Source organism: Trifolium pratense, linkage group LG3, assembly GCF_020283565.1.
Source record: "Trifolium pratense cultivar HEN17-A07 linkage group LG3, ARS_RC_1.1, whole genome shotgun sequence".
Lineage (NCBI taxonomy): Eukaryota > Viridiplantae > Streptophyta > Magnoliopsida > Fabales > Fabaceae > Trifolium > Trifolium pratense.
This window is the reverse complement of record NC_060061.1, coordinates 2,684,792-2,710,532: the sequence shown is the minus strand read 5'-3', so window position 1 is coordinate 2,710,532 and position 25,741 is coordinate 2,684,792. Positions and strand designations below refer to the sequence as shown.

General features: G+C 34.9%; 2 protein-coding genes across 3 annotated transcripts; both read right to left on the bottom strand.

Moving 5' to 3' along the window:
* Positions 1 to 305: 305 nt before the first annotated feature.
* Positions 306 to 7,232, bottom strand: LOC123913853. Of its 2 annotated transcripts, XM_045964742.1 has the most exons (11): positions 6,886 to 7,232; positions 6,586 to 6,773; positions 6,306 to 6,491; positions 6,041 to 6,172; positions 5,799 to 5,940; positions 5,642 to 5,680; positions 5,454 to 5,528; positions 5,303 to 5,362; positions 4,145 to 4,209; positions 1,153 to 1,243; positions 306 to 825 (listed from the first exon to the last, which is right to left on the bottom strand). In XM_045964742.1, the coding sequence occupies exons 1-11, from the start codon at positions 7,000 to 7,002 to the stop codon at positions 775 to 777; spliced, it is 1,146 nt and encodes a 381-aa protein (XP_045820698.1). In that variant the 5' UTR covers positions 7,003 to 7,232; the 3' UTR covers positions 306 to 774. The 2 variants fall into 2 exon arrangements, with proteins under 2 accessions (XP_045820698.1, XP_045820699.1); XM_045964743.1 differs by lacking the exon at positions 6,041 to 6,172 and having other exon boundaries at positions 6,886 to 7,134.
* Positions 7,233 to 11,649: 4,417 nt separating this feature from the next.
* LOC123913546 (putative D-cysteine desulfhydrase 1, mitochondrial) lies at positions 11,650 to 21,498 on the bottom strand. The gene is made up of 8 exons (XM_045964325.1): positions 21,251 to 21,498; positions 20,628 to 20,999; positions 20,443 to 20,534; positions 14,335 to 14,427; positions 13,922 to 13,979; positions 13,734 to 13,847; positions 13,019 to 13,116; positions 11,650 to 12,091 (listed from the first exon to the last, which is right to left on the bottom strand). The coding sequence occupies exons 1-8, from the start codon at positions 21,404 to 21,406 to the stop codon at positions 11,887 to 11,889; spliced, it is 1,188 nt and encodes a 395-aa protein (XP_045820281.1). The 5' UTR covers positions 21,407 to 21,498; the 3' UTR covers positions 11,650 to 11,886.
* Between the last annotated feature and the right edge of the window lie 4,243 nt (positions 21,499 to 25,741).

The following is a 25,741-nucleotide window of genomic DNA, read 5'->3' as shown; positions in this document are numbered from 1 at the left end:
TACGGGTCGAGTTGGGTTGATTTTAGCCATATTCATTACTCGAGCAAAGTATATGTCATATTTTTATTTAAAATGTTTAATTATTTTGAATATTGCTATTAATCAGTTTCATTTTTTTTTATAAAATTTAATATTTAACAAGAAGCCAACAATTTGGTTCACAAATCGTAACTCAATTGGTAGAAATATCAAAATTGCTAGATCATATATCTATGAGTGGGATTCGAACCTCGGTCCTTCACTTTGTATGTGTTTTCAATAGTTAACCATTTCGTCTATTTGTCAGTTTGCCACACACACACAAATGCCGCATAGTCTGTTTTCATTCACACTATTCCAACTCTGTATTACACACTAAGAAAAACTAATAAGTCTTCGGATAAGGATTTACTGCTGTAACAAAGTCACACTGTTACACGCACTAGTAGATCTGAGCCATCCATTTCAAATCGGACGGCTCATATTGAATCTTAACAAAATCAATACAAAACAATTTCACCCCTTAATTTTGAATTGGACGGTCTTCATGAAAGACTGTTATTACTGCGGGATTTTTGTCAGCATGAAATCCAATTCCTAAATCTTAGGAAGGACTTAATTCAGCAGCAAAAACTTATGCATAAAGACCAATATTATAAGATATTTACAAATTATAAGAGTGGTGCTTGTGTCACTTTGGAACTGTTTACCTATACATCAGTTTCCTCCTACAGATTCAACGAGCTCAAAATCCATCATATTCCCCAACCACCACCCATGAAAGGAACCACTTCACTATTCCTCAGCAACATCTGATGGCAGCTTATATGTGCGGATGACTCGAATCTAAAGCAAAAACAAAGAACGAAAAATGGAAGTATCAGATAACTAGTGAGTCATAGCTAATAATGATTCTATGGCATTATCTCCAAAAGTTAAAACAAAACAGAACATACATAGACAGAAGGCAGCGATTCTGTCACATATATGATGATCCAGTAGAATAGGAAACAATCATATGCTATTATACATATTTTTTTATAGGTAGACGTTAGTGGTTAATTTGTTATGGGAGGGGGAATTTGTCAGTAGAAGAGTTTAAACCCTAGACATCTTACAAGCAAATCATATCAAATCAAGCAGGCAACTAAGAACAGAGCATATAAATATTGCCTGAGCCAAAGCATAAATTGTTCGCAAGATCCTAGCATAATCTGTTCCCAGCATTTGAATCACAAGATCAGCCAGAAATGTTCCCCAAAGCCTGTTGCAAATGCCAAATAAAACAAACAGAGCATAAATTGTTTTGTAATGCCTCAAACAGTAATAAAGCATGAGAGCAAAGAGGAAATAGATATGCAGCTGACAAATCTTAAACCGAGTTCACTGACACCTCAACAGAAGGCTGTCTAGCAGTTACTGATATTAAGTGCAAAAATGAAATTAAAAAATGGCTCCATTGGACAAGGATAGAAATAAAAAATGGCCTATTCCACAATCACACAGTGCTGCCCCATCCCGCACCGCACGTGACCCTCCTCTCCCAACACTGCTGCCATACTCACCGAACAGATGGTGTTATAATCCAAATTGTATATAAACCCTAAAGGGGCTAGGGTTCTAAATCTGTTCTTCACACACCACAATCATGGCATGCATGGTTGACTTTTGGTGCCTGGACGAGGGTTTTAGTGGCAAAGCCTGCAAGTACAAATGCAAATATGACCAAGAAAATGACAGCACTGGTGATGCTGAAAATGACATAATCTCTTTCATGGATATGACGATGTTCTCTTTCCGTCGATCAAGACATAGATGTTGCCGTCATTGTTTGATCTTGACATGACAACTTTTGGGAGGTTGAGCTACGACAAGGTGATTATGGGGATGATGTTGTGATGAAAAATGGAATAAGCTACAGCAATAGCAGGTGTCAGTGGTTTAGGTGAGCCAAAAGCGGATAAAGGCATACAAGGAGAGGATGATGGAGTTGAAAGAAGAAATTCATTTGAACAAGGTTGAATAGAAGGGGAAACAAGAATGATGTTGAGGTCACTGCAGTGTTCTTGATAATGTCATTGATTCATTGGTATTGAGGTTGTGGTGCCAGAGGAGGGGGGGTGATGTGTTAGGGTCAACAACAACGGGCCACCAATTATACCCCTCTGCTATCAATTACCGATTTTGACAAGGTGGGTTTAGGGAAATGAAGGACGAGGATGAGAGAGAGGTGGTGAGGGGTAAAGTTTTTCCGTATTTTACCCCTTTGGCCTCAGAACACAACTATAATTCACCTAAAAGAAAAATTTGAGATGCAAGAAAGTATGGTAAAACTTAATTGGTATAGAAGCATTTGACACTTGAGAAAGGAAAAACAAAACTAAATAGAAGCTTTAGAAGTTTTTTTTCCCTTCTTCCCAAGCACCACCAAAATCACCAAGGAAAAAACACAGAAAAATCAAATATTGCACACAAACACCTACGAAAAACGAGTATAGAGTCAGAGACAGTTTTTCCAATTCCCCACAGGAGACCATGTCCACTTTGAAAATTTGTCAGTTTCTGTTCAAGCAACCAAGAAATCAGACTCTGGGTTAGGTAGCAGGACAAAAAAGGGCACCAAATTAGACAAAGAAATGCTATATTTTACTCCGGGAGTTTTCTTCAACGCTACTTTCTATGATCAATCACCCAAAAAGGAACAGAGGTAAACTAAACTGATCACTAAACAAACTAGATAAACAAAATAAATTATGTTGATAGGACCCAACTCAGAAATAAGAGATAAGCACTAAGAAATAATTCTGCATAACTGAACCAGATGATATGTCCTCGCCCTCGGCTCTTCTTATGTTTAGGACTGAAGAATACAATAAAACAAAATTTAAATGAATGGAGGTCAACTCCTTGCAGAAGTGAATTACAGAGAACAATGGAAAATAACCTGATAGAAGGATCGGCTCCTCACTCTCTACATCATCCAAAACCCAAGATGCCAAAAACTACCCTCTAACGGTTACCCTTCCCAATAAAAACACACATCTCATGATTCTATCATATTCCCCACATTTTCTCTCTCTCCAATTATATTACCCCCCTTATATTACCCCCACTCACCCACACCACACACATTAACAATGGGCTTGTCATTAGATGTAAGGAAATGGTGTACAAATCTCAAATAAAAATTTTATTTCTGAGAACAGAGTGAAAAAATCTATTCATATCGTTAGTTGAAGAAATCCATCATAACAATTGATCTAATTCTCTTTACTGAAATAATACAACAGCCCCCTTTTATATATATCACAAAGTAACTACCAATGAGTAACTTTTTAATACGATCTAATTTCAATATCTGACATTTAATCATATATTTAACTATGGTAACATCCCCCTCAAGTTGGACTATGGATGTTAATGAGTCCTAACTTGGAAATACATTTATGAAATGGAGAAAGAAACAAGAGTTTGGTGAAGACATCTGCAAGCTGATTGGTAGAGGTGACATGCAGCAAATGAATTAAGCCTTTGGTGATCTTTTTCATGAATGACGTGATTGTCAATCTTTATGTGTTTTGTGCGCTCGTGAAAGGTGGGATTGTGGGCAAGAGATATGGCTGATTGGTTGTCATAGTATACGGAAGCAGAATAATTGAGGGGAATGTGAAGTTATGGATTCCGAAATAGATCGACGGATCCAAGCAAAAACCATGTTATTACATCTTTCATCTTCGCCATGCTCCATAGAGAGGATCAGAAGGCAGAGGTGATAAAAGAGAACCATCAACAAAACACATCTTATTTTTAGCCATGGGAGTGACTTTCATAGCCTTAGACCAGGTATGGTAGTTTGGTCCAGAAAGGAGGGGAAGACCAATGGCTGTGAAGGACTCTTATTGCCATGAAGAAAATATGGATTGAGGGGATTAATGACTAAATATGTTAGGATGTTCTGGTTTGCCATGGGGTTTTGACAAACATAAGCAAACGAGGCAAGTGGTTGCAAGATGAAAATGAACAATGTTTTGTAGAAACAAACACACACACACACACACACAACACAAAGTAACCACCAAAGATTAATTCATGCAAGGAAAGTTTAGTGTACAAAAATATAAAACTGCTAGATATTGAAATAATTAAAAGGAGGTGTGGGGCATACACAGGTCCAAGTAATGTGAGCATGCTTCTAAAACCCAGATATCTTGATGCAGCACCGAGAAACCCCTAGAACATATCAAACTTCAGATGATAAACATCACATAAAATCAACACAAACTGAAACACCAACTTATTTTTGAAAAAAATAAAATCTACTTAAGAGACAAAGTAACCAACTTTGTTGATATAACTACCACAAAGAACATTAACTTTATCGTGAAGTTCTATGATGACAATGTCTAAATTCAAACTCATTTCACGTTTTTCTATTTAACTGGTGCATAAGAAGTTGAAGCTGCAAAATATTGGATACAGCATAATAGGTTTAGCCATCTATAAGTCAATTTTACCTATGCATCTGCGAATATATTTAGTACATTCATGCCACTAAAATAGATTCCTATGAAATAAATTGACAACAAAAGAAGCATATCAAATTGGGATTTGGATTCCCTGACTTTTGGGCGCCAAAGTCGCTCTAACTTTCAACCTTTATGGACCATTAGATCAATCTTACACTTCATATTGCACCACGTGGCTTTGTTTTTCTGGAATTGTTTTTGAAACAACACAGAAACTTGTACGCTGCAGTTTCATCTCCTTCCCCAAGCACGCTTTTACCTGCGAACCCCCGCACACCATCATCCAAACCATTTCCGACCACTGTTGCCGTTTGATTCTATTCTAACCACTACAACCAGTTTGAACGAGATTATAGTAGGACTACTATGGTTGTAAATCCGACCACCACAACCATTTCAAATTTCCAGATCACAACACACAAGTCAATTGGGGGTGTTGGTTGTTAATTTAAACTGGTGTTGAACGGATTATTGACACTAAAGTATAAACATTTGAAGCATGACAATGGTGTTGAAGGTATTATGGATTTTTCAAATTGTAATGTGAAGATTTATGGCGCAATAAAAGCATAAATACAGGCAATTAGAAATGAGACAGCGGCGGTGTTGATCTAGTTGTGGCGGTTAGAAATGAGACAGTGGCGGTGGTCAGAGTCGATAGTGATGGTCGGGGCTATAAAGGTTGAAAGTCAGACTGACTTGGCGCTCTAAAGTCTTTTTTTTAGGTAAACTAAGAGTTTCACTTTGGCGCTCTAAAGTCAGTGGATCCTAATCCATCAAATTGTTTTGTAAGGCACCTGTTTTGCTGCAAGCAAAGCTACCCTGGATTCTAGATTGATCATAGCTAAATGTCCACCCTGTAAATCACATAGAGCAAAATACATGTACAAGTTATTGTTGAGAAATATTGATCATGTTACCAAAACAACCACCAGTAGCAATGTATACCTTCTTCACTAACTCTTTCTTAACCTGGTAGTTAGCAGCTTCTACAAGCATTTTCCCAGATAATTTCCTCGCAAACTACAAGTGATCGTCCAGTCATGAATAGGAGTGAAAAAAAGGAAGCCAAACTGGTTTCTTTTGGAGAAACATTGAACATAGACAACTAATAAAACAAAGATATATTCTCTTACCAATTGATATATCTTTGCCAAAGTAAATATACCACCTCCCTGGGGGTGTAAAAAGAAATGAAAAGAAAATATGAGCCAAAATATAGAATTGAAAAGATAGTGAGATGTAAAGTGAATGAGTTAAGCAAGAATTAAAAAAAGAAAGAAAAAAAAAAACCTTCAAAAGAATAGATTGAAAGTCTTGTGCTCCAACTTTTGACTGCATTTTCCATTGATCGAGTCCAAGTTGTAGAGTTCCCTGAGCATGAGACGCAGTGGATACATCCAATAAGCCTGTATGGTCTCCTCCTGATTCTTCACTGATTAAAGTATGTATATTGAAGCTTTAGATGATGAGGAGCAGTTAGAGAAGTAGAGTATAAAAAAAATTATTAATATAATTTTGATTTGGTTACATACGTTGAGTCGTAGTGTAAAAGGTGGAGGAATACTTCTAATTCAAGGTCGTGAGTTGAGAGTTGAGTTGAGCAAGGAATATCCAATTTTTTACTTAGATTAAGCAACACATTTCTGTAAGATGGCCTCCAACCCCTGAGAATGAACCGTTAGAAATAATATAAAACCATTGATGTGGCTCTATCCTAACAGCTTAAGAATTATTTAGTGTGACAAATGAATGACAATGATGATGGTGATAATAATAATAATAATGAAAAAGAAAAACCTTAATGTTGAACGGGCATCAGCTGCGAGGAAGAAAAAGCGGGACTCAAGAGTGGCTATAAATTGTTGGCGTAGTTGAATGTCATACCCAATCGTGGATGGATCGATTATTTCCACCTCCTCCTTCTTCAAGGTCCTACTAGTAGTTGTTGTTGTTGTGATGGATTTCAGCAAAGGACTCAAGTAGCTGATGGAATGGAATAGAATGGATGACATTTATTATTAATTAATTAATTAATAGAACGAGAAATGGATAAGAGAGAAACAACACAACACAATACCTTGGGCCGAAAAGGATTGTTTGAATTTCACAGAGCTCCGAGTCCGTTGCAAGTTCAAGCACCGATCGCAGATCAGGATCGAAGTCAAAGGCCCGTCGTTCTTCACTTACATCTACCTTTTTTTGACAAAGCACCTTCACATTCACATTCCGATTGCGATTGCGTTTGCTTTTGGGCGAAACCAATTCCTTTACAATTGAGTTGAGGATAGATAGATAGATACAGAGATATGATTTCAAGTTCTCAATTGAATTATTATTATTAAATTATAAATTAAATAAAAATAATGAGAAAGCTTACTGTTGTTGTTGTTGTTACTGGGTAAGTGTGACACAGTTTCCATTTCCAACAAGAACAAAACCATGATGATGATGATGGTAAGGCCACTCCACTTGTTGCACTTCCACACCACCTCATCCTCGCACGCCAATTTTTCTACCTATACCTTCCTTCCATTCACAACCCAACATACCACTTCTAAACTCTTTCTCTTAAATCATAACCCATCAAAACTAAGGGCTATTATGATATTACTCCCTGCGTCCATGATACAAGAGGAAGTTTGTTTTTTACATTAAATTTTCAATAAATCTAAAAAGCAAACTTTCTCTTATCCTAAGCATTTGAGGAAATATTACGCTTTTGTTAACTAGTAGTGTTGTGAAAATAATTTATTTAAAATATAAAATATTTTAATTTTTAATGTGTTAATTTCACAAATTTTCATAATTTTATTTTTGAAGTAATATTTCAATTAAACATTCCTTTTAGCATTTTTCTTATTATTATTGTAAGTTAAATTTCACTATAATCCTTCAAAATTATAATATGTTAGGTAAAATATATTTTTCTTTACTCCCTAATTATTTTTCATTCAAAATTTGATTCATAAGTTTCTATTTTCATTATTTTTATCTTAAATTTTTTACATTTAAAAATTCATAAATCAAATTTATATTTTTTGTGCCGAGAAACTTTTTATAATTTTTTAAAACTTCTTCGGTGCCATGGCAGTGTAGTAGATGACTAGAGGCATTTGTAATAGTAATTATTGTAGTGCAACCTAAGAGGAGGGGGTTGAATTAGGTTTTATAACTAATTGAATATTTTTAGGGATGTTATGGTAATTTTATTTTTCTTGAAGGTTTGTGGTGAATAATATGAATAAAGTGCAGAAAAATAAAGAGAGCGGGAAAGAGAAGAGATTTATAGTGGTTCCCCTAATGGTACGTTCACTCTCTTCACACCCTGTAAAAGATTTCACCATGATCTTTATAAAGTGAAACAAGAGAACAATCCTCTATTTTTTCACTTTTTTGCTTCCAACAATCGTGGACAACAAGGTGATTCCCGTTATACAAAGTGAAACAAGAGAACAATCCTCTCTTTTTCACTCTCTTGCTTCCAACAATTCTGGATAGCAAGGTGTTTACAGTCAAGTCGACTTATGAGATGGTTTCCAAGTTGTTAGTGGAAAGGGCGAATATTGCAACGGAACAAGCCACGCCACGACTTTCAAATCAATCTGGAAAATCTCAAGCATCGTCCAAAGCACAGGGATTTGCGTGGATGCTGCTTCTCGACAGGATCCCAACGAGAGATAATTTGTTCAGAAGGCAGATCATTCACGATACTGGTGACAAGATGTGTGTGCTGTGTCGCGACTGTGCAGAGACCTCAATTCATCTTTCATTTATTGCCGTTTTGCGACACAAGTCTGGGGAAAGATTCTATCTTGGCTAGGATTGGAATTCATGTTACCACATAATATGTTTTCTATGTTAAATTCTCTTGCGGCTACCCCTGGTTGTAAACAGAAGCGTCAAGGTTTGGTGATGAATTGGAACGTTGTTGTTTGGAATTTGTGGCGACAAAGGAATAAGATGATTTTTGAGAATTGCAGTACTGATATTACCGAACTGGTGGTAGAGGTTAAGGTAACTTCCTGGAAAATGGTGGATAAGCAAGTTGAATTCTGGCTCTTGCCTTTATTACGAATGGAATAGAGAACCATTGCTTTGTCTAGGAAGGTAAAGAAGAGAGGTCTGCTTTAGTGAGGGTGCTTTCATTCTTTCAATGTCGTGCCACTCCTTTTTGTTCTTGTATTTTCCTTTTAGCTCTTTATTCTATTTGTGTTTTTTTTTTCACTAGTGACTTTATGTACTCCTTGTGCATTGAAGCACTCTTTAATATTTAGGCTAAATTGCATTTTTGGCCCCCTAAGTTTCAGAAACTTGCGATTTTAACCCCCTATGTTTCAAAATAGCACTTCTGGCCCCTTATGTTTACCCCCCTTTGCAAAAGGTCAATTTTGACCAAGTCAATGCTGACGTGACAAGTCACTTAAGTGACTCAGCTGCCTTGTCAGCTTTTTTTCCATCTAATAATTAAAATAAAAAATAATAAAAATAAAAAAAGGAGAGGAAGAAGCCATGTGATTCCACTCATTCAACCTAATCAACTTCATCTTGATCAACCTCAACCTTCATCACCTCTCCCATTTTCATCTACATCTGCTCTAATTCCACTCATGTCCTGCTCTCCAATTTTTTCCTTCTCTTCCATTGCAGCCGTGTTTTCATTAGCTTGTTTTAGTGTTGGTTGTAGGCTTATGCCATGTTTGTTTTGTTGCTAAAATTTTGCCAGCAATTGATTCAGGATATATATGGTTTGACTAGCATCAAAATTTGACAACTTATACTCTGTTTCATTTTTTTATTAACGAAATTTTTTGCCGTTAAAGAAAAAATGTAATTGTTTGTTAGCCACTACACCGATGGAACAGGTTCTTTGATCCCTCACCAAAGTTATTTGTCTCAGTCACTATTCCTTCCCCTTCCTCTCCTTTTTATTTTTTTTTTATTTTAATTATTAGATAGAAAAAAAAAAACCGATGTGGCAGCCAAGTCACTTAAGTGACTTGCCACATCAGTGTTGACTTAGTCAAAATGAATTTTTTGCAAAAGGGGGTAAACATAGGGGGCCAAAAGTGATATTTTGAAACATAGGGGACCAAAATCGCAATTTTCTGAAACTTAGGGGACCAAAAGTGCAATTTAGCCTAATATTTAATACATATTTTGCTGATTCAAAAAAAAAATGTTCACACTAATCTGAATTTTATACAAGAGTTTGAGTACAAATTTTGATACAACAAAATTCCAATAATTTGTTTTCACTTTCAATATAACAATTCAGAATGATAAACTCTAAGTGCTCAGGAAATTTTTATCTGATATGAAATTATGTAGAACAGTTTCAGAGAGTTTTGTGAAAATATTTGCAGAGAATTGTTATGAAAAGTTAATGAAGTGATTCCTTGTTTTTGAGAAAATTCTGATGTATATTTATATAGAAAATGACATTTCTTTGAAAATACAATTGCAATAATTTGGAAGAGGTATAATAATGAAAGGAGAAAACTTACACACAGTTCCTTACCTCCTGTTTATACTATTCTCAAATCATAACATGACACCTGTTTTTTCTTTATTTTATTAAATAATAAATTACACCTCCTCTAAATGCGTTAACTCTTCTGTTGCTCTGTTTGACACCGTCTCTTGCAAATTAACACGACACACCATGAGATTGGACAATGGCTACAACATGGAGAACAATCTCCTTCTTCTGAGGCATAACAGATTCACGGATTGAAAAAAACATGAAACGATCCATAACTAAAAATCCAAACTTGTTATCCTTGAAAACTTCTATTTCTTAGCCTCCCCTATTTATATATGCTTGTTCTCGTTTCGTTCACACACCCAGAAAAAGCCACAACACATGCTTTCTTCCTGCGTGATACATCCCCACAATAATTTTGTCAAATGCAATGAAGGGTGAGTACCTGCGCATGACCATTGGAAAGATGTAGTAAGCACCAACCGGAGATGAGGTTTGCAAAGGTAATTTGGTACACTTGAATTTTGATAGATTGGAAAGGCTACAAAACGTGTGTGATGGCTATCATGTGGTGTTGATTGGAAAACGGATAGTGCGGTTTAACAGGGGTAACGGAAAAAATTTCACGCCGTTCAGTTTCTTAAGATGATGTGGATAAAGTGATACACGTGTCATGTTATGATTTGAGAATAGTAAAAACAGGAGGTAAGGAACTGTGTGTAAGTTTTCTCCATAATGAAAAGGTGTGTTTACGTATGAGAATTTTCAAATGGATGTAGAGGTAAATCGATTTTCATTACTAGGGAAATCGATTTCCCTTCCTTTTTTAAGGTTAAAAAAGTTTCAAAATTGCATTGGGTAAATCGATTTCCTTGTCAAAAATTCAACTTTGGTAAATCAATTTCTCTGTTAAGGTAAATCGATTTACCTGCTTAAAAACTTGAAAAAAATTCTAAGTTAAAAACCTTTTTTTGATGAAAATCATGCTTTAGATGAATGTTTGTGAGCAACTAAAGCTTATAACAATGAATTGCATATTGTACCTAAGATTATTCCCCATAACTTGATCAACATCTTCATTTGATAATTTGAATTTCTTCAACCTTGAGCATTTGAACATAATCAATCTTTTTCTTCTTTTCACATATTTGTCTTCATCAAAATAACTTTAATCTAAAAACTTGTCTTCACATTAATTCTCGGGCTTGAATCATCTCCTTCAATATTCTTCTACATCTCTCTCCTAACACTTAATCTCCCTCTTAATCTTGATCTCTCTTCAATAAAAAATAATAAAATTATCAACAGAGTGACATTAAGAGAAAAATAAAATGTTAGGAGAGAGATAGAGAAATGTTGAAGGTGAGAATCTAATTTCATAATTCTCTATATTGTTAATTTGTGATGTGATGCTCATTATCCACTCATATTTTTCCTTCCTCTTGCATATTTCACAACAAATAAAATATGCAACATCATACCAAATGATTAATGGATAATAAGATAAACAAAATATATAAAGAAAGGGATTAAATAGGGTCAATTTTTTTTTTACTGAAACAACCTTTGAAACCTAATTTTACTAAACAATTTTGTTTTCTCAGAGAAATTTATTTTTCTTCATAATACAAAAAAATATTTTTAATTCGGACGAACGCAATAATTATATTGGAGGATTTATATAAAGTCTTCAAATTTAGTCTATTGTTACAATACTTTTGAAATTTAAAATACATTAATAAAAAAATTATCATTTCCACCTATTATTTTTGTGCATTTTATTATCACATGTCAACTTCAGGATTCAGTGTGTTGGCACTGCAATAAAATTTAACTTATTTGGAGCAAGATATACAGAAATAGATGCTACCAATTTAAGTTTTTCTCTTTCTTTCTCTAGAACATCTTTCCAATTCCATCCTGCCTGGGAACAGATTCATTAACATCCATTCGTTCCCAATTCCCTACAAAAGAAGCCAGCTGATCGACCTTGTCATACAATCCTAAGAGGCCACCCGTATGTACGAAGAGGATCTTCCTCCCTTCCCATTTCTTTGGATTTTCATTCATATCTTTCAGCATTGCATAAGCAGCCTTACCGCTGAGAAGCAATAAACAATATTAAGTAAAATCAGCAAGATTCAATGGAAAACATCTAATTACGTTTAAGTCTCCTGATCAAACTTTTCTTTTCCCTTTTATCATAAGTTTGGTTCACATGCTAAGGAAACAATAAGAAGGAATTAATGATCACAAACCAAATACCTAAGAAAACTTTAGATAAAACCATTAAAGGTAAAGGTAAAGATCCATAAGTTTTAGTAATATAGAATGGATTTAAAGGACGGGTTAATGTAAAACAGTTAAAAAGTTTTACACTAACACCGAATGAAAACCAACTATTTTGCCACATCACCCACTTTTGTAAGGGTGATTAGAAGTTGGTAGGTTGGCATGGAAACTATTTTGCCACATCACCACTCAGTGTAGAAATGTTTTACACCAAGTTCACAACCTTTTCCACCAGACTTATTTTCCATAAATAAAGGTTAATGAATATTAGCCATAAACTGAAGATTGTAAACTGCCTGAGAACACAAACCAATACCTAAAAAACTGTAGATTAAACCATTAAGAGAGATATAAAGGTAACTAATCTATACGATAAAGTATTACAGTGTTGATTAATCCACTAAAAGAAAAGACTTCATCTTAGTTGTTGTAATTTATCCAGAAGGTTCGTCAATTTTCCACTGTTGCATCTTCACAACTTTTACATGATATACTACATGGCCTACTGGTTGCACTAACCAAGGAACTACTCATTTTACTAACTAAAGAATAGTATAATTAATAAGTAGAGCTAATCCTACTATAATAAGATGGAGGAAACTACCAAGTTTGTGAACAAGATATTTGTGTGATGCACAATGAATGGCCTTTTGTTTGTGGGGAAAAAAATGAGACAGGAGTTCTAAGTGATCCAAAAGAGCACTTCGGTAATATACAACGTGGGTCGAATAAATACCTGTATACCGGGTCAAGAACAACACCTGTAGCTTCAGCAACTTCTTTTACAAAATTAAGCTCCTCAGAAGTGTTCATTGCATAGCCAAGACCCTTGGCCTGTAAACAGTTAAATTTTCATCATAAGAAAATAATAGCTAAGCCAGATGATGAACTAAGTTTTTTAGACCATAGACATGTGTTCTAAGAACCTTCATGTTATGACTTGTCACACAAGCACATTATGTCTGCTGGAGTGTGATCATTGATTTTCTCAATAAGAACCAATATGTATATATTTTCACAAAAAGAACCATATACATCTTAGCAATCAAGGAAAACCTGTTCACTACTATTAGAATTTGGGAGGCCTATACTCAACCACAAAAGCTAGCTTGAGAGTTGAGGTTTGCACTATCCTTATGAAGGTTATCTATGCAATATCTTTAGCCAATGTGGGACTTCTAACACACCCCCTCACGTCCAGGACTGAACAAGCTGGAACGTGGAATCAACAACAACGGGTGGCCTAAATATGGGAGGTCTCCACAACAAACAACAAATAGATCTAGAATAGGCTCTCATACCATATTAGAATTTGGGAGGCCTATACTCAACCACAAAAGCTAGCTTGAGAGTTGAGGTTTGCACTACCCTTATAAAGGCTATCTATGCCATATCTCTAGCCAATGTGGGACTTCTAACAACTACCACTTTATTTTTACCGATACACTCACATTTTGTATGTGGACAATATCTCCAGAGTTAACACCAGCTTTAAGTCCATCAAGCAAGCCTTGAACAAAGTTGTGGAAGTAATCCGGGTCATCACAAACGGAGAATGCATGCACCTGCAGGAAACACATAAATGATATAAGCATCATGTGAAAAATTGGACCGTGAGTCTTCTAAGTAGAAGGGATACCCTTGCTTTCAAGGTACTCAATGATGAACCCAGTGCTAAACCAGCAATTGTGCCCCCACTAGAAATTAACAAAAGTAGGTTGTTAGTAGATGAAAATGCACTTCATGATTTAATAGATGATGTTCTTTCACCATATTACAGCTTAAGCTCACATTCACTGGGAAGTTTGGTAGTAAATTATGACATGAAAGCACAACCATACAATTTTTCACGGCCAAATCTTGAATTTTTATATTAAACTCACACTTTCAAAGGGAACTTGACAACTTGTTATTTTCTCTAGAATACATCATGCATACTATAAGATGCCTAAAAGTTGTTATAGAAACAAGCTCCTTCAACATAAAGAGAATTCAATCAAGAGGAAAAGGATGGTTGCTAAGGAAAATATAAATAATCCAGAAGATCAGAACCTGCCACATGCCACAACAATATCATCAAACTTGACATTGCTTGTTCCACTTTGAATTTGCAGCTCAATTTCCCTAATTGCCTCGATGTAGCCCCTGAATAGAATTTTAATCAATGGTAGAATCAAATTTTTTGTATTTATTGTAATAGGATTTGAATCACAGCAATATAGAATCCTAGATTGATGCTATTTGGATTAGAGTTGATGTATCATATCATTTAGCTTTAAATGTAATATTACTATATACTATAAATAGTGTCTACTTTTTTTGACAAAGAGAATAGTGTCTACTTAGACACACAGAACTACAAATTCTATATAAGAATAAGAATGTCAAATAAAACCAAAGTAAAATAACTAAACTCAAGGGGATCCCTCTTGTGGCAAGAAGCTTGGTTTCTATTCTGCAGTTCAAATTCAAAACTTCCAACCCCAGATCCTCACCAATTTCACGACAAATACTTTTCTAGTATAAAAATATTAAAATGTTGGATGAAGAGAGTATCTAGACCATGGTAAAAGAGTATCCTACTAACAAAACCTAACTACATATAATATGAAGAACAACAACTAGAATTTTAAGATCAATATTTCTATAAACACCGCAAGTATATGAAGAATTGGTTTTTGAAAGTTCATATCACAGTCTAACCTGACATTAAATTACAAAGATTTGGTTTTGTTCGCTGTTAGACTATTATTATTATTATTAATTAAATAAATATTATATTTTATGATAGCAGTTATTATTAATTAAATAAATATTATATTTTATGATAGCAGTTATGTGCAGTTTCTATTATGTGTGTTTTATGAATTGTAATAAATAGGGAAGTTGTAGGAAAGGGAGGGCATTCGGTTATTTGGGTAAAGGATTGGTAGGGAGAGACCAAGCTCTCTAATTCTTGAAGGGAGAAACCCAAGACTCTCGAACAAGAAATTCATAGTAAGGGGGAAAATGGACATAATGGACATGCTGCAATTTGATGGCAGTGGTGATGCGTATTGGTGGTTGATTTGTACACCGGAGGATGAGAAGTTGCAGGAGGCGGTGAAAGCCTTGAGAAACCATGCTCTCATATGGTGGAATTGGTGGAGTGGACGCCATCTACAAGGAAGTTGGCGAACGTTTCTGGTTGCACTACTTTGGCATTTTAAGCCAGAGTATAGAGACCTTCTACCTATATCCGATGAAGAAGAGGAACTTAAATTGGATCAGAGTTGTCGACGCTTCACATATTCAACCTTCAACAAGAAGAAACTGGCCAAGGAAATTCCGTTCTTATTCAGATAACAGAAGAGAAAAATGAGGAAAAGTTAGAAATCACAACAGTAGAAAAGGCTGCAGAAAATTCCCCTGTGAATGTCATCATGGTGGAAAATCAACAAGAGACCAAAGCAGATTTGTGCCAATTCTGTAGTACAGGCAAACACTTTGATGAACATGGTGTGAGTATTGTGTTTGAATCGAGGGCGAGACTGTCTAGAACAACAACTGGAGAGGGGTGGGTTTCACTCGAGTTGGATAGCCTACCGTTGCTGCCGCCCAAGCCTCCAGATCCAAACTCCTTCTTGGTGATGGGTAGATTGTCCTCTGGTTTGATCAAACTGGCGCTGTAAATGTCTACTGCTGCCATGGTTTGTTTTTGGGTCAAAAATACCAACCAAAACAATGTATATGATCCAGGCATAAGTTTTCATGTTTCACACAGTGCTCTCTCATTGTACTTCAAGTTATGGAATGGAACCCTGGAAGACACTTATTTAATCAATCACCTTGAGGACAAGGTGAATTTCAAAGGGGGGAGTATTGTTAGACTATTATTATTATTAAACAAATAAATAAATATTATATTTTATGAAAGCAGTTATGGCAGTTATGTGCTGTTTCTATTATGTGTGTTTTATGAATTGTAATAAATAGGGAAGTTGTAGGAAAGGAAGGGCATTCGGTTATTTGGGTAAAGGATTGGTAGGGAGAGACCAAGCTCTCTAATTCTTGGGAAGGGAGAGAACCAAGACTCTCGAATTTCTTGGTAATTCCATGTGTAATTCTATTCTATCATCAATAAAAGTCTATTATTAATATTAAATTTCTCCATTGGGTACCGGTTTCTATCAACTGGTATCAAAGCAGTTCTGATCTGGGCCAAGAAATTCATAGTAGGGGGAAAATGGACATAATGGAACCCTGGTGGACACTTATTTAATCCATCACCTTGAGGACAAGGTGAATTTCAAAGGGGGGAGTATTGTTAGACTATCATTATTAAATAAATTAAATAAATATTATATTTTATAATAGTAGTTATGGCAGTTATGTGCAGTTTTTATCATGTATTGACAGTTATGTGTGCAGTTTCTATTATGTGTTTTATGAATTGTAATAAATAGGGAAGTTGGAGGAAAGGGAGGGCATTCTGTTATTTGGGTAAAGGATTGGTAGGGAGAGACCAAGCTCTCTAATTCTTTGAGGGAGTTAAGAAGCCCCACATCGGTTGAGAGATGGCCTGACTAAGTGTTTATAAACTAGAAGCAATCCTCACCTTACAAGCCGGTTTTGTAGGGTTGAGTTAGGCTCAATACTCATTTTTAAGATGGTATCAGAGCCTCTCCAAGATCCGTTGGGCCACCCGATATCGGGCCACCTACCATTTATATCCGCGTACCAAGCCCAATAGCGCTGAACGCGAGGGTGTGTGTTAAGAAGTCCCACATCGGTTGAGAGATGGCCTGACTAAGTGTTTATAAACTAGAGGCAATCCTCACCTTACAAGCCGGTTTTGTAGGGTTGAGTTAGGCCCAATACTCATTTTTAAGAGAGGGAGAGACCCAAGACTCTCGAATATCTTGGAAATTCCTTGTGTAGTTCTATTTTGTCATCAATAAAAGTCTATTATTATTAGTAAATTTCTCTGTTGGGTACCAGTTTCTATCATTCGCTTGATTCGCTTGATTTGAAAACATAGTAAACAATGGTAAAAGAACCAGTGGCCGAGTATATATTCCTTTGATAATAGAACCATTGATTTGAAAGGAGTTTTGCCATATACTTAGCCTATGTCTGATTCTAATATCCCCCTTCCGACATACACACTGAACATAGGACATTTGGAGCGTGAAAGTTAGAGAATTCAACATTGTGATAGAATATGATATTCATGTGGTTATAAATAGACATATAGTCTATAATTATGTGTAATATTCTATTAGGCTCGTTAACCAGGCCCATTAAATGTAGAGTGGTCAATATATGCAAATTAGCATCTGTACTCTATTCGCAACTGAAATAATATCAGAAATATTTTTCCACGTGGTATCACAGGCTCCTGGTTTTGGGGTTGTGGCTTCTGAATAAAAATCCCAGCCGCCTTCATTATGATCTTTCTTTGTTGCCTTCTTGGTAGCCCTTTGAGACATTCCGTACCCATTTATTTCCAATTGGTCAAACAAGTTCTTGTTTGTTGCATAGAGCCACTGTTTACCGCCGTCAGCCGTTGCTTTCGTGCCGGCAACCACATCCAGAGCTTGCAACGCCCTGCTGTCCCCCACAAAGTTTTCCCAGTTTTCTCTTTGGCGCCTCCTCTTTGGAAGTCAAAATAGTATTCTGAGATGCTTTTTTGGGGCATTTTTTAACGGCTGTTATTCCTTTTTTTCGTAGCTAACGTGTTTCTGTTCTTTTTCAATGGCAGAACCAATTGTGGGTGAATGATGATTCTTCCTCTGAGTGCACCTCAAGGGTCTAAAATCCACATGTGAAAATCTTCAACACTAAGCAAGGAAGTCTTTCGATACAAAGTATTTTAAAATTATCGATGGACTCCGGCTTGAGTTGGATCAGTACCAAAACTTATAGATGGAGTGCAGCAAGGATACTTCCACTCTAAACACCTTCATTGACTGGGATAGGGTCTTTGAGTTCTTGTCTATCAGGGTTGAGCACCAAGGTTGACTCTTCCGGGTGCAGATTTTGGTAAAGTAAACTTTCTCACCCTTACTGCGGTATTTTACACTGTTCACAATGAGAATTTAAACCAACATGTCATGCTTGATGATAAGCACTCTAATGGGTCAGCATTAGCAGCAGGGAAAAGAAGTATACAAAGATCATATATTATCCAAGCCTAGTCACGAGAAATTCTCTTGTGAACACTGCAAAAGGATAGGGTGTTCAAAGCAAAAGTTCATTCAAATTACATGAGAAGGAGCATATTCTTAGCCAAGCTGGAGCGTTCAAGGATAAACATTAAAATCAAGCACATTTTACCACATTGGCTCATGATACCGAAGGCCCCAAAAAGGGAGAACTGACTCCCCGTCCCTCAGTAAGGAGGACTTGGGTCGTTTGAAGTCTCTATTTGACTGACTCTAGTAAGCCTTTTGTATCTTGTTCTCTAGCAATGATTCGTAAGAGTTTGTGCTATCAATACTTTACTGTTTGTGATTCTATCCCTAAGAATGTTCGGATTCTCGACTCTGATGCCACTGACCACGTGACATTTAATTCTATACTTTTCTTCCAAGTATTCATTATTTTGTTGTTGCTGGTGGTTCTCATGCTCTTGTTGTTGGCTCGTAACTATTGAGTTGCAACTTTCATTAAAATTACAAATTGTGTTACAAATCCCACACTCTCTAATAACCTAATATCTAGTTATCTACTCATAAGCTTACTTGTGATTAGAATTGCAGAGTAAAATTTTTCACTTCTCATTGTAATTGCTAACTTGTTTGACAAACAAGATGATTTGTAGGTGTTGTTTTCCTACTTCCCATCCGAGTCTTTCTCTCCTGCCTCACAAATTTGGCTTCAACACTAGCATCTTGAGCATCCTCCATTTCCTGTAATTATGTCTGCGTTTCCATCTTCGTTTTTACAAAAATTTGTTGAGTCTTCAAATGTCATATTTTTTCAAGTTGATAAACAACATGTGTTTATTTTCCTACTTGTTTTAATATAAGTGTTCAACCATTTGATATTATTCATTCTAATGTTTTGGATCCTATCCCTATATCTTACATTTGGGGCTTGAAATAGTTTGTTTCATCAAGTGATGATTATACTCGAGTAACTTAAATTTTCTTGATGATGGATAAATTCTGACAAATGATAAAGAATATGCAAATCATTGTCTTTCAAGCTTAACAATAAACATGACACCATTATGAAATCACATGTGTTGACAGCACACAACAAAGTTGAGTGACAGAGAAAAATAGCCGCCCTTAGTTTGAAGTTTCTTGAGCCATTCTCTTCCAAATCTCTGTCCCTAACTCAAACTAAGAAGAAACAACACTAAGTGCTGCTTATTGGATTAGTCAGATCCCATTTTGTATTTTAGGTAATGTTAGTCATGTTTAGTTTATGATCACATGTTTTTCTTTTGTTACTATCATGCAAAATCTCAAGTCCCAAGTGTTTGGTCGTGTCTCTTTCTTTGTTCATGTTCATAAGCAACATCATAGTAAATTGGTTGCTCTTGCTGTCTAATGTGTCATTTTTCAATTCCTACTCAGTTTTTGCTTCTGAACATGGGTCGCCTATTTATGATCTGATTCCTATTTTTGCTATGATTTCTCCTTTTCTTTTTTGGGATACTAAAATTTAGGGTGAGGGGATGGTACCCCCAGTCCAAGGCAGGGAAGACCTTAAGGCTCAAAGTGCACTAACAAAGATATTTACATTTACCTCCCTCCAAAGACACAAATAATTTATGAGCCATTGTGAATGAAGATTGTACTGAACGATTTGAAGATACAATCTAAAGGCCCTACAATTACAATGTGATTTGTGACAATAAATTGACTATAAATATTGCTTGTTCATTTGATAACTACAACTTACATTCCTTTTGAACAATCAGCTAGTAGATGTGTTAACAAAGAGCTTAGAATGGATTGGACCTAACTCAACCTAGAAGGCATGAGCAAGCATAACCTACAATATCAGGGCTTTGAAATCTAGAGTCGATACTACTATGGTACGAGGACAGCATGTAAAAGATAAAAATCATGTTTAATTAGGCAATACAAGAATAAATTGAGAAGAGGTTAATGATAGAGAGAGAGAGAGGGAGAGAGAGAGAGAGAGAGAGAGAGAGAGAGTGACCATGTTCCAAGAGAGTTTGATCCGCCAACGGGAATAACATATGGCCTCCTCCCTTCCTTGATCAACTTTTGTTTGAGGAGGTTGGCAAGTGTCTAACATAAAGGAAAGGAAAAGCAGTGAGTTAGTTAGTTGGAATGAATGAAAATTGAGAAAGGGAATGAAATGGAAGTAAGGAGGAGACGCACGACACTTCCAATTTGTGCGTATTCTTCTTTGGATATAAGTTGAAGGCTCGCTCCAACCAAACGCTCAACGAGTAGATTGCCTACGAGGGCCGGATCTTGGTCAACAAGCAGCTTAGAAGTGCGGAGGATAAGGAAAGGCTCTAGATTCAAATACTTAGCAGCAACGGCAGTGGCACGACAATGGTTGCTTTGGATGCCTCCAATTGTAATGACAGAGTCGGCACCTTCAGCAATTGCACCGGCCATCAAGAACTCCAATTTCCTTACTTTGTTTCCACTCAATTGCATTCCTGAAAGGTCGTCGCGCTTGAGCCACACTTCCGTATTGGGTGGCAGGTTGGGAAGGTTCCATCTGTGAATTGGAGTCGGAAGCTGATAACATCATATCACACAACAACAACAACAACAACAAAAACAAGAACTGTGTGATTGATTATTATTATTAGAGAAAGGAGGAAAACTATACTGAAAGGTTAGAAAATAATAGAAATTAATTACTTACATGGGCAAGAGAGACTAAACAACAACAACAAAAACAAGAACTGTGTGATTGATTATTATTATTAGAGAAAGGAGGAAAACTATACTGAAAGGTTAGAAAATAATAGAAATTAATTACTTACATGGGCAAGAGAGACTATATGAGAAGGTATAGGGTCGAGGTGGGATGCCCACGAAGGAGGCGTATAAGGCTTCAGGCTGAGAAAGTCAAAGTTTGATGCCATCAATGGCTCCAGGGTTGAGAGCTGCTTCCTCAGATGGATGTAGCGACCACACATTTAATTACATCACTTCACTCTCACTTCTCTATCCCTCACCACTTCTATTTAGGGGATGTATTGAATTTTCATAGGATTTTAAAATATTTTTTATGACAAAAATTAAATTTTTACAAAAGTTCAATAAATCTTGTGGTATCTAAGTAAGACAAACATGATTTTTTTTATTTTTTTTCGGTGCTTCAATTGGAATTTATTACTACTTTTAAAATGTCTATCGGTATTCAAAAGTCTATCGATTTTGATGGATTCTTCTTTGAAATGGATTTTGAGACACTTTTTAGTTGAAAATACATTTGATAGATTTTTTCAACAATCTCACCAAAAGGCTTCAGACTTTTTTGAACTCTCCAAGACTTACTGTATCAAATTTCTTCTTCTTTATTACTTTATAGGTTCATCATCACTGATTTTCTTCTTCTTTTCTTTTTGTTCACTTTTTCAACAATCTCACTAAAAGTCTTGAGACTTTTTCAAACTCTCCAAGACTTTTTACTTTCATCATCATTGTATCAGTTTTTTTTTTCTTTCTTCATTACCTATCAAATATGTTTTTTTGCAAAAAATATTTTAACAAATTCTACATTTTTTTTACAAACTTTTGATTCATTACAACTTTTTACGGCAAACGAATTTTTTTCGTCACATTCATCTGCTTCTGTTTCTCATCAATGGTGGTGACCTTTTTATTGGTGATCAGAAACATATACGTAAAAAAAAGTAAGGGTTTTTTATTTTTTTGTTTAAATATTTGCATTCCCAAAAAAATATAATTTCTTTTATTAAAATTTATTGATTCTTTTAAAATTTTCTAAATATACAAATTTTTCCTAATATATAAAGTATTATGAAATCTTGATTATAAAAAGTCTTTGGAAAAAAATCTCTCAAAATTCATTCAAATCATGTGTTAAAAATCTTGATCGTAAAAAAGTCTTGTAAAAAAAGTCTTTAAAATCTCACAAAATCAATATAGTCAAACAAAATTTCATAAAATCATCAATACTTTTTTTTGCCAAAATTGTCTCATAAAATCTCAATCTAATACTAGTTTGTTTGGTAAAAATTGTCAATGACGTTGTTAATAACAACTACGGGATTATTGACTTTTATTTTAATGATATAATTTTTTTCCTTCTATTTTTATGTAGGTCATCAAAGTTGTCTTGTGCCAGAGTCCGTAAAAGGTCCCACGAATCTCTTCTTCTCTCACAATCCGAGATTCCATAGAAACCCGTAAACCGCCAAGTTGGAATTTGTTGATGAAGAATTTCCATGTTGATAAAATAGGTTGAATAGTTGATCAAGTGTCATTCGAAAGGGGATTTTCACAGACAAGCTAGATCTCCACTTCGTCCAATCTTATCTACAACAAAAGATCCGTCAAAGCCCAAACGAACACGTACTTCCTCTATTTTATTTGCATGAACAAGAGTTTTACATAGAAAAATAGAAAAATGACATCCGATTTATACTTCCAAACGAGGTCACGTAAGGTAGGAACTGCACTCGGGTTGCCTAGGCCCCTACAGTTCCAACTGAGAATACTCATTTTTCTCGGCAGGCCTGCTTGCCAGGACCCGCCGATAATTTTTTTTTTCGTTTGAGAACCATCCATGTCAGCTGCCACATGCACTCCATGATTCTTGGTGGCTTCTACCCTTTCATTTCCGTCTACCATCATCCTCTCTTCTCCTTCAATGTTGCTGACTTGGCGTGGTAAATGTGAATTAGTAATTTTTCGTTGGCAAATTCTTAACTACTCATCCCAATGAATTGGGTAGAGTAGCCCATCTGACTTTTCAAAACCATGATGGTCAAACTTCATTCCACTTAAAAATTTGTGTAATTCTTAATATTAGTAATGTATTTTATGTAATTGTATTTTAACCTCTTTTACATTAATGTTCAATTTTTTTATTGACAACAAACTTTATGTTTCCAAAGCACTTTTTTTTTTTACGAAATGTTTCCAAAGCACTTATTCTCCCCAACATTATTTTTGCATAACACATTTTTTTTATAAGCTTTTTTCTTTTAATAAATTTAGCAGATCACAGTACAGTACTATTTATTTTATGAACAAACAAACGGGGCAACGCCCCTTTAGCATAAGACAACATTATTTAGTCCCCTACATTCTTCACCTTTCATTATTATTATTATTATTATTATTATTATTATTATTATTATTATTTTCCGGATCCTCTCGTTATATTATTGTTGCCGTAAGTAAGTTGCAATAATTCATTTAAAATTATTAAAACTATATAAAACAGGTTAATTGAAAGATAATTTTACGCCACCAAAAACAAGAAGATAATTTTAAATCCATGTATTTATTTATAATTTTTTTTTTAAAACTTAGTATCCAGACCTATGACCGACTAATTCAATGAGATCAATCCCACCGCTCACTTGCGGGAGTCCCTATTTAAAACTAGAGTTTTTTTTTCTGTATAGACTTAGCACCAGGGGAAATTGGCACCAGGGGAATCGAACCTGAGACCTTGAGAGGAGTATAGTACTTCAAGGACTCAAGCCAACACCACTAAACCAAACAAGTGGATTTTATAAAAGACAATATTATATTTAAATTCATTAAATCCATGTACAAACTTTCAATTACTATTGTGTTAAAAAAAACTTTCAATTACTATTATAAACAAAAAAAAAAATTATATTCACCGAATAATTTATTTTTTTGATGGTAAGATTCATTGTAAAATGTCAAAATGGGTTATTCAGATCGGCCCCAACTACCACATGACTTTTTAGGGTCGGGCTAAAAATTCTATTTAAAAACGGCTATAAATATACTACTCAAACTCGATCCAATACGGGCAGGGGCGTCTCCAAAAATTGACCAAATCTTTATTTTTTTAAATACTTTATTTTTCAGTCATTTACTTTCCTACAATTTACTTTTACCCGCACAACTATCTCTAAACAACAAAGCGAATGCAAAACTGTCTAAATTCCTAAGCGAAACTGGTAATTTTGGCACAATCCTTGTGGAGAACGATAACTTATCATTTTATTACTTGGTTGCGATTCTGTGCACTTGCAGAGCCACCATCAGTGTCGCAATAGCATATCAAATGATTTTGGAGTTTTCTGAAATTTTACATAAATGATCTATAGGATATAAACTTTCAATCCAACGGTGGATTTTATACAATTTATATCGGTTAAAACGTTATTGAAAGGTGTAACATTTGGTGTCAAACTAGTTGATGTCATTTGATCCCGACCCTTTAAAATTTTGTTATAAAATATTATTAAAATATAACTGAAACTATTGTGTTATTAAAAGTTATCAACTTAATGAAGTCTTTGTAGTTCTTTGTTTTTATTTAAACTATTTTTATTTCAGGCTAAAAAAAATTGTTTTATTAAAGCTATTGTCATTGTATATTTTTAAGTAAATTATAATTAGCTTATAAAAAAAAGTAAATTATAATTAATATATTTTGATTATGCGCATTTATATTTTTTAGGTTTGAGTCTAGCCTGCCAAAATAATGAACACCTAATAAACTGATGAGATTTAACTTCTTTTTGATATTTTTTAGTTAAGTAGTTTAGTGAATAGAAATTTCACCCTCAAGGGGTGAATAAGTGCGGTGTCCAGGATTCAAACTCCGACCCCTGCATATGGAGCTATCCCGGTTCGGCCCAACTCGACCCACTGGGCCTGCCTATATATATGGGTCAGTTTAGCCAGGCCCAAATATTATATATTGGGCTACACATTAACGAGCCCGACCCGGCTCGTATAGGCCATGTGGGCTAATGATTTTTTTTTTTAACGGTCGTGGGCTAATGGATCTCAACTCAATAAGAATTACCAGAAACAAAAAATCAATACCCCTTAGTCTTAAATATAACAAAAAAATAATTTTCATTCTTACAAAATTTGGTCTATAATATAAATGTGATATTTTCATTCTTACAAAATTTGGTCTATAATATAAATGTGATATTTGCATTCTTACTCAATGAATTTGGTCTATAATATAAATGTGATATTTTCATTCTTACAAAATTTTCTGTTTTGTTTTTAGTTCCTAATGACAAATTTATATTTATTTTAATGTCAATGTTATAATCTTTTAAATTTAAAATGTCTTTATGTTTTGTCTATATATTATGTTAAAAAAATTCAAAAATTTGTCCATTAAAAACTAAAAATAAGAACAATTTTTCTTGAAAACATCTCACTTTTATTTCTAAGATTTAAAATCAAAATTTGATTTATTTGTAGGGACGAAAAACTTATTTATATCTTTTTTGCAAAAATAAAATCCATTTCATTCCTTGTTACGATAGGAA

Bases quoted from the DNA above. Each gene is read 5' to 3' on its own strand.
- LOC123913853 (XM_045964742.1), bottom strand. From the start codon at position 7,002: ATGAGGTGGTGTGGAAGTGCAACAAGTGGAGTGGCCTTACCATCATCA. The intron at 6,173-6,305 runs GTTTTTCTTTTT...GTTCATTCTCAG, and splicing joins GATGCCCGTTCAACATTAAG to GGGTTGGAGGCCATCTTACA. The intron at 5,529-5,641 runs GTAAGAGAATAT...GATCACTTGTAG, and splicing joins TGGCAAAGATATATCAATTG to TTTGCGAGGAAATTATCTGG.
- LOC123913546 (XM_045964325.1), bottom strand. From the start codon at position 21,406: ATGTGTGGTCGCTACATCCATCTGAGGAAGCAGCTCTCAACCCTGGAG. The intron at 20,535-20,627 runs GTGCGTCTCCTC...CCTTTATGTTAG, and splicing joins ACGCACAAATTGGAAGTGTC to ACACTTGCCAACCTCCTCAA. The intron at 12,092-13,018 runs GTATTTATTCGA...ATTGCTTCTCAG, and splicing joins GTTCTTGACCCGGTATACAG to CGGTAAGGCTGCTTATGCAA.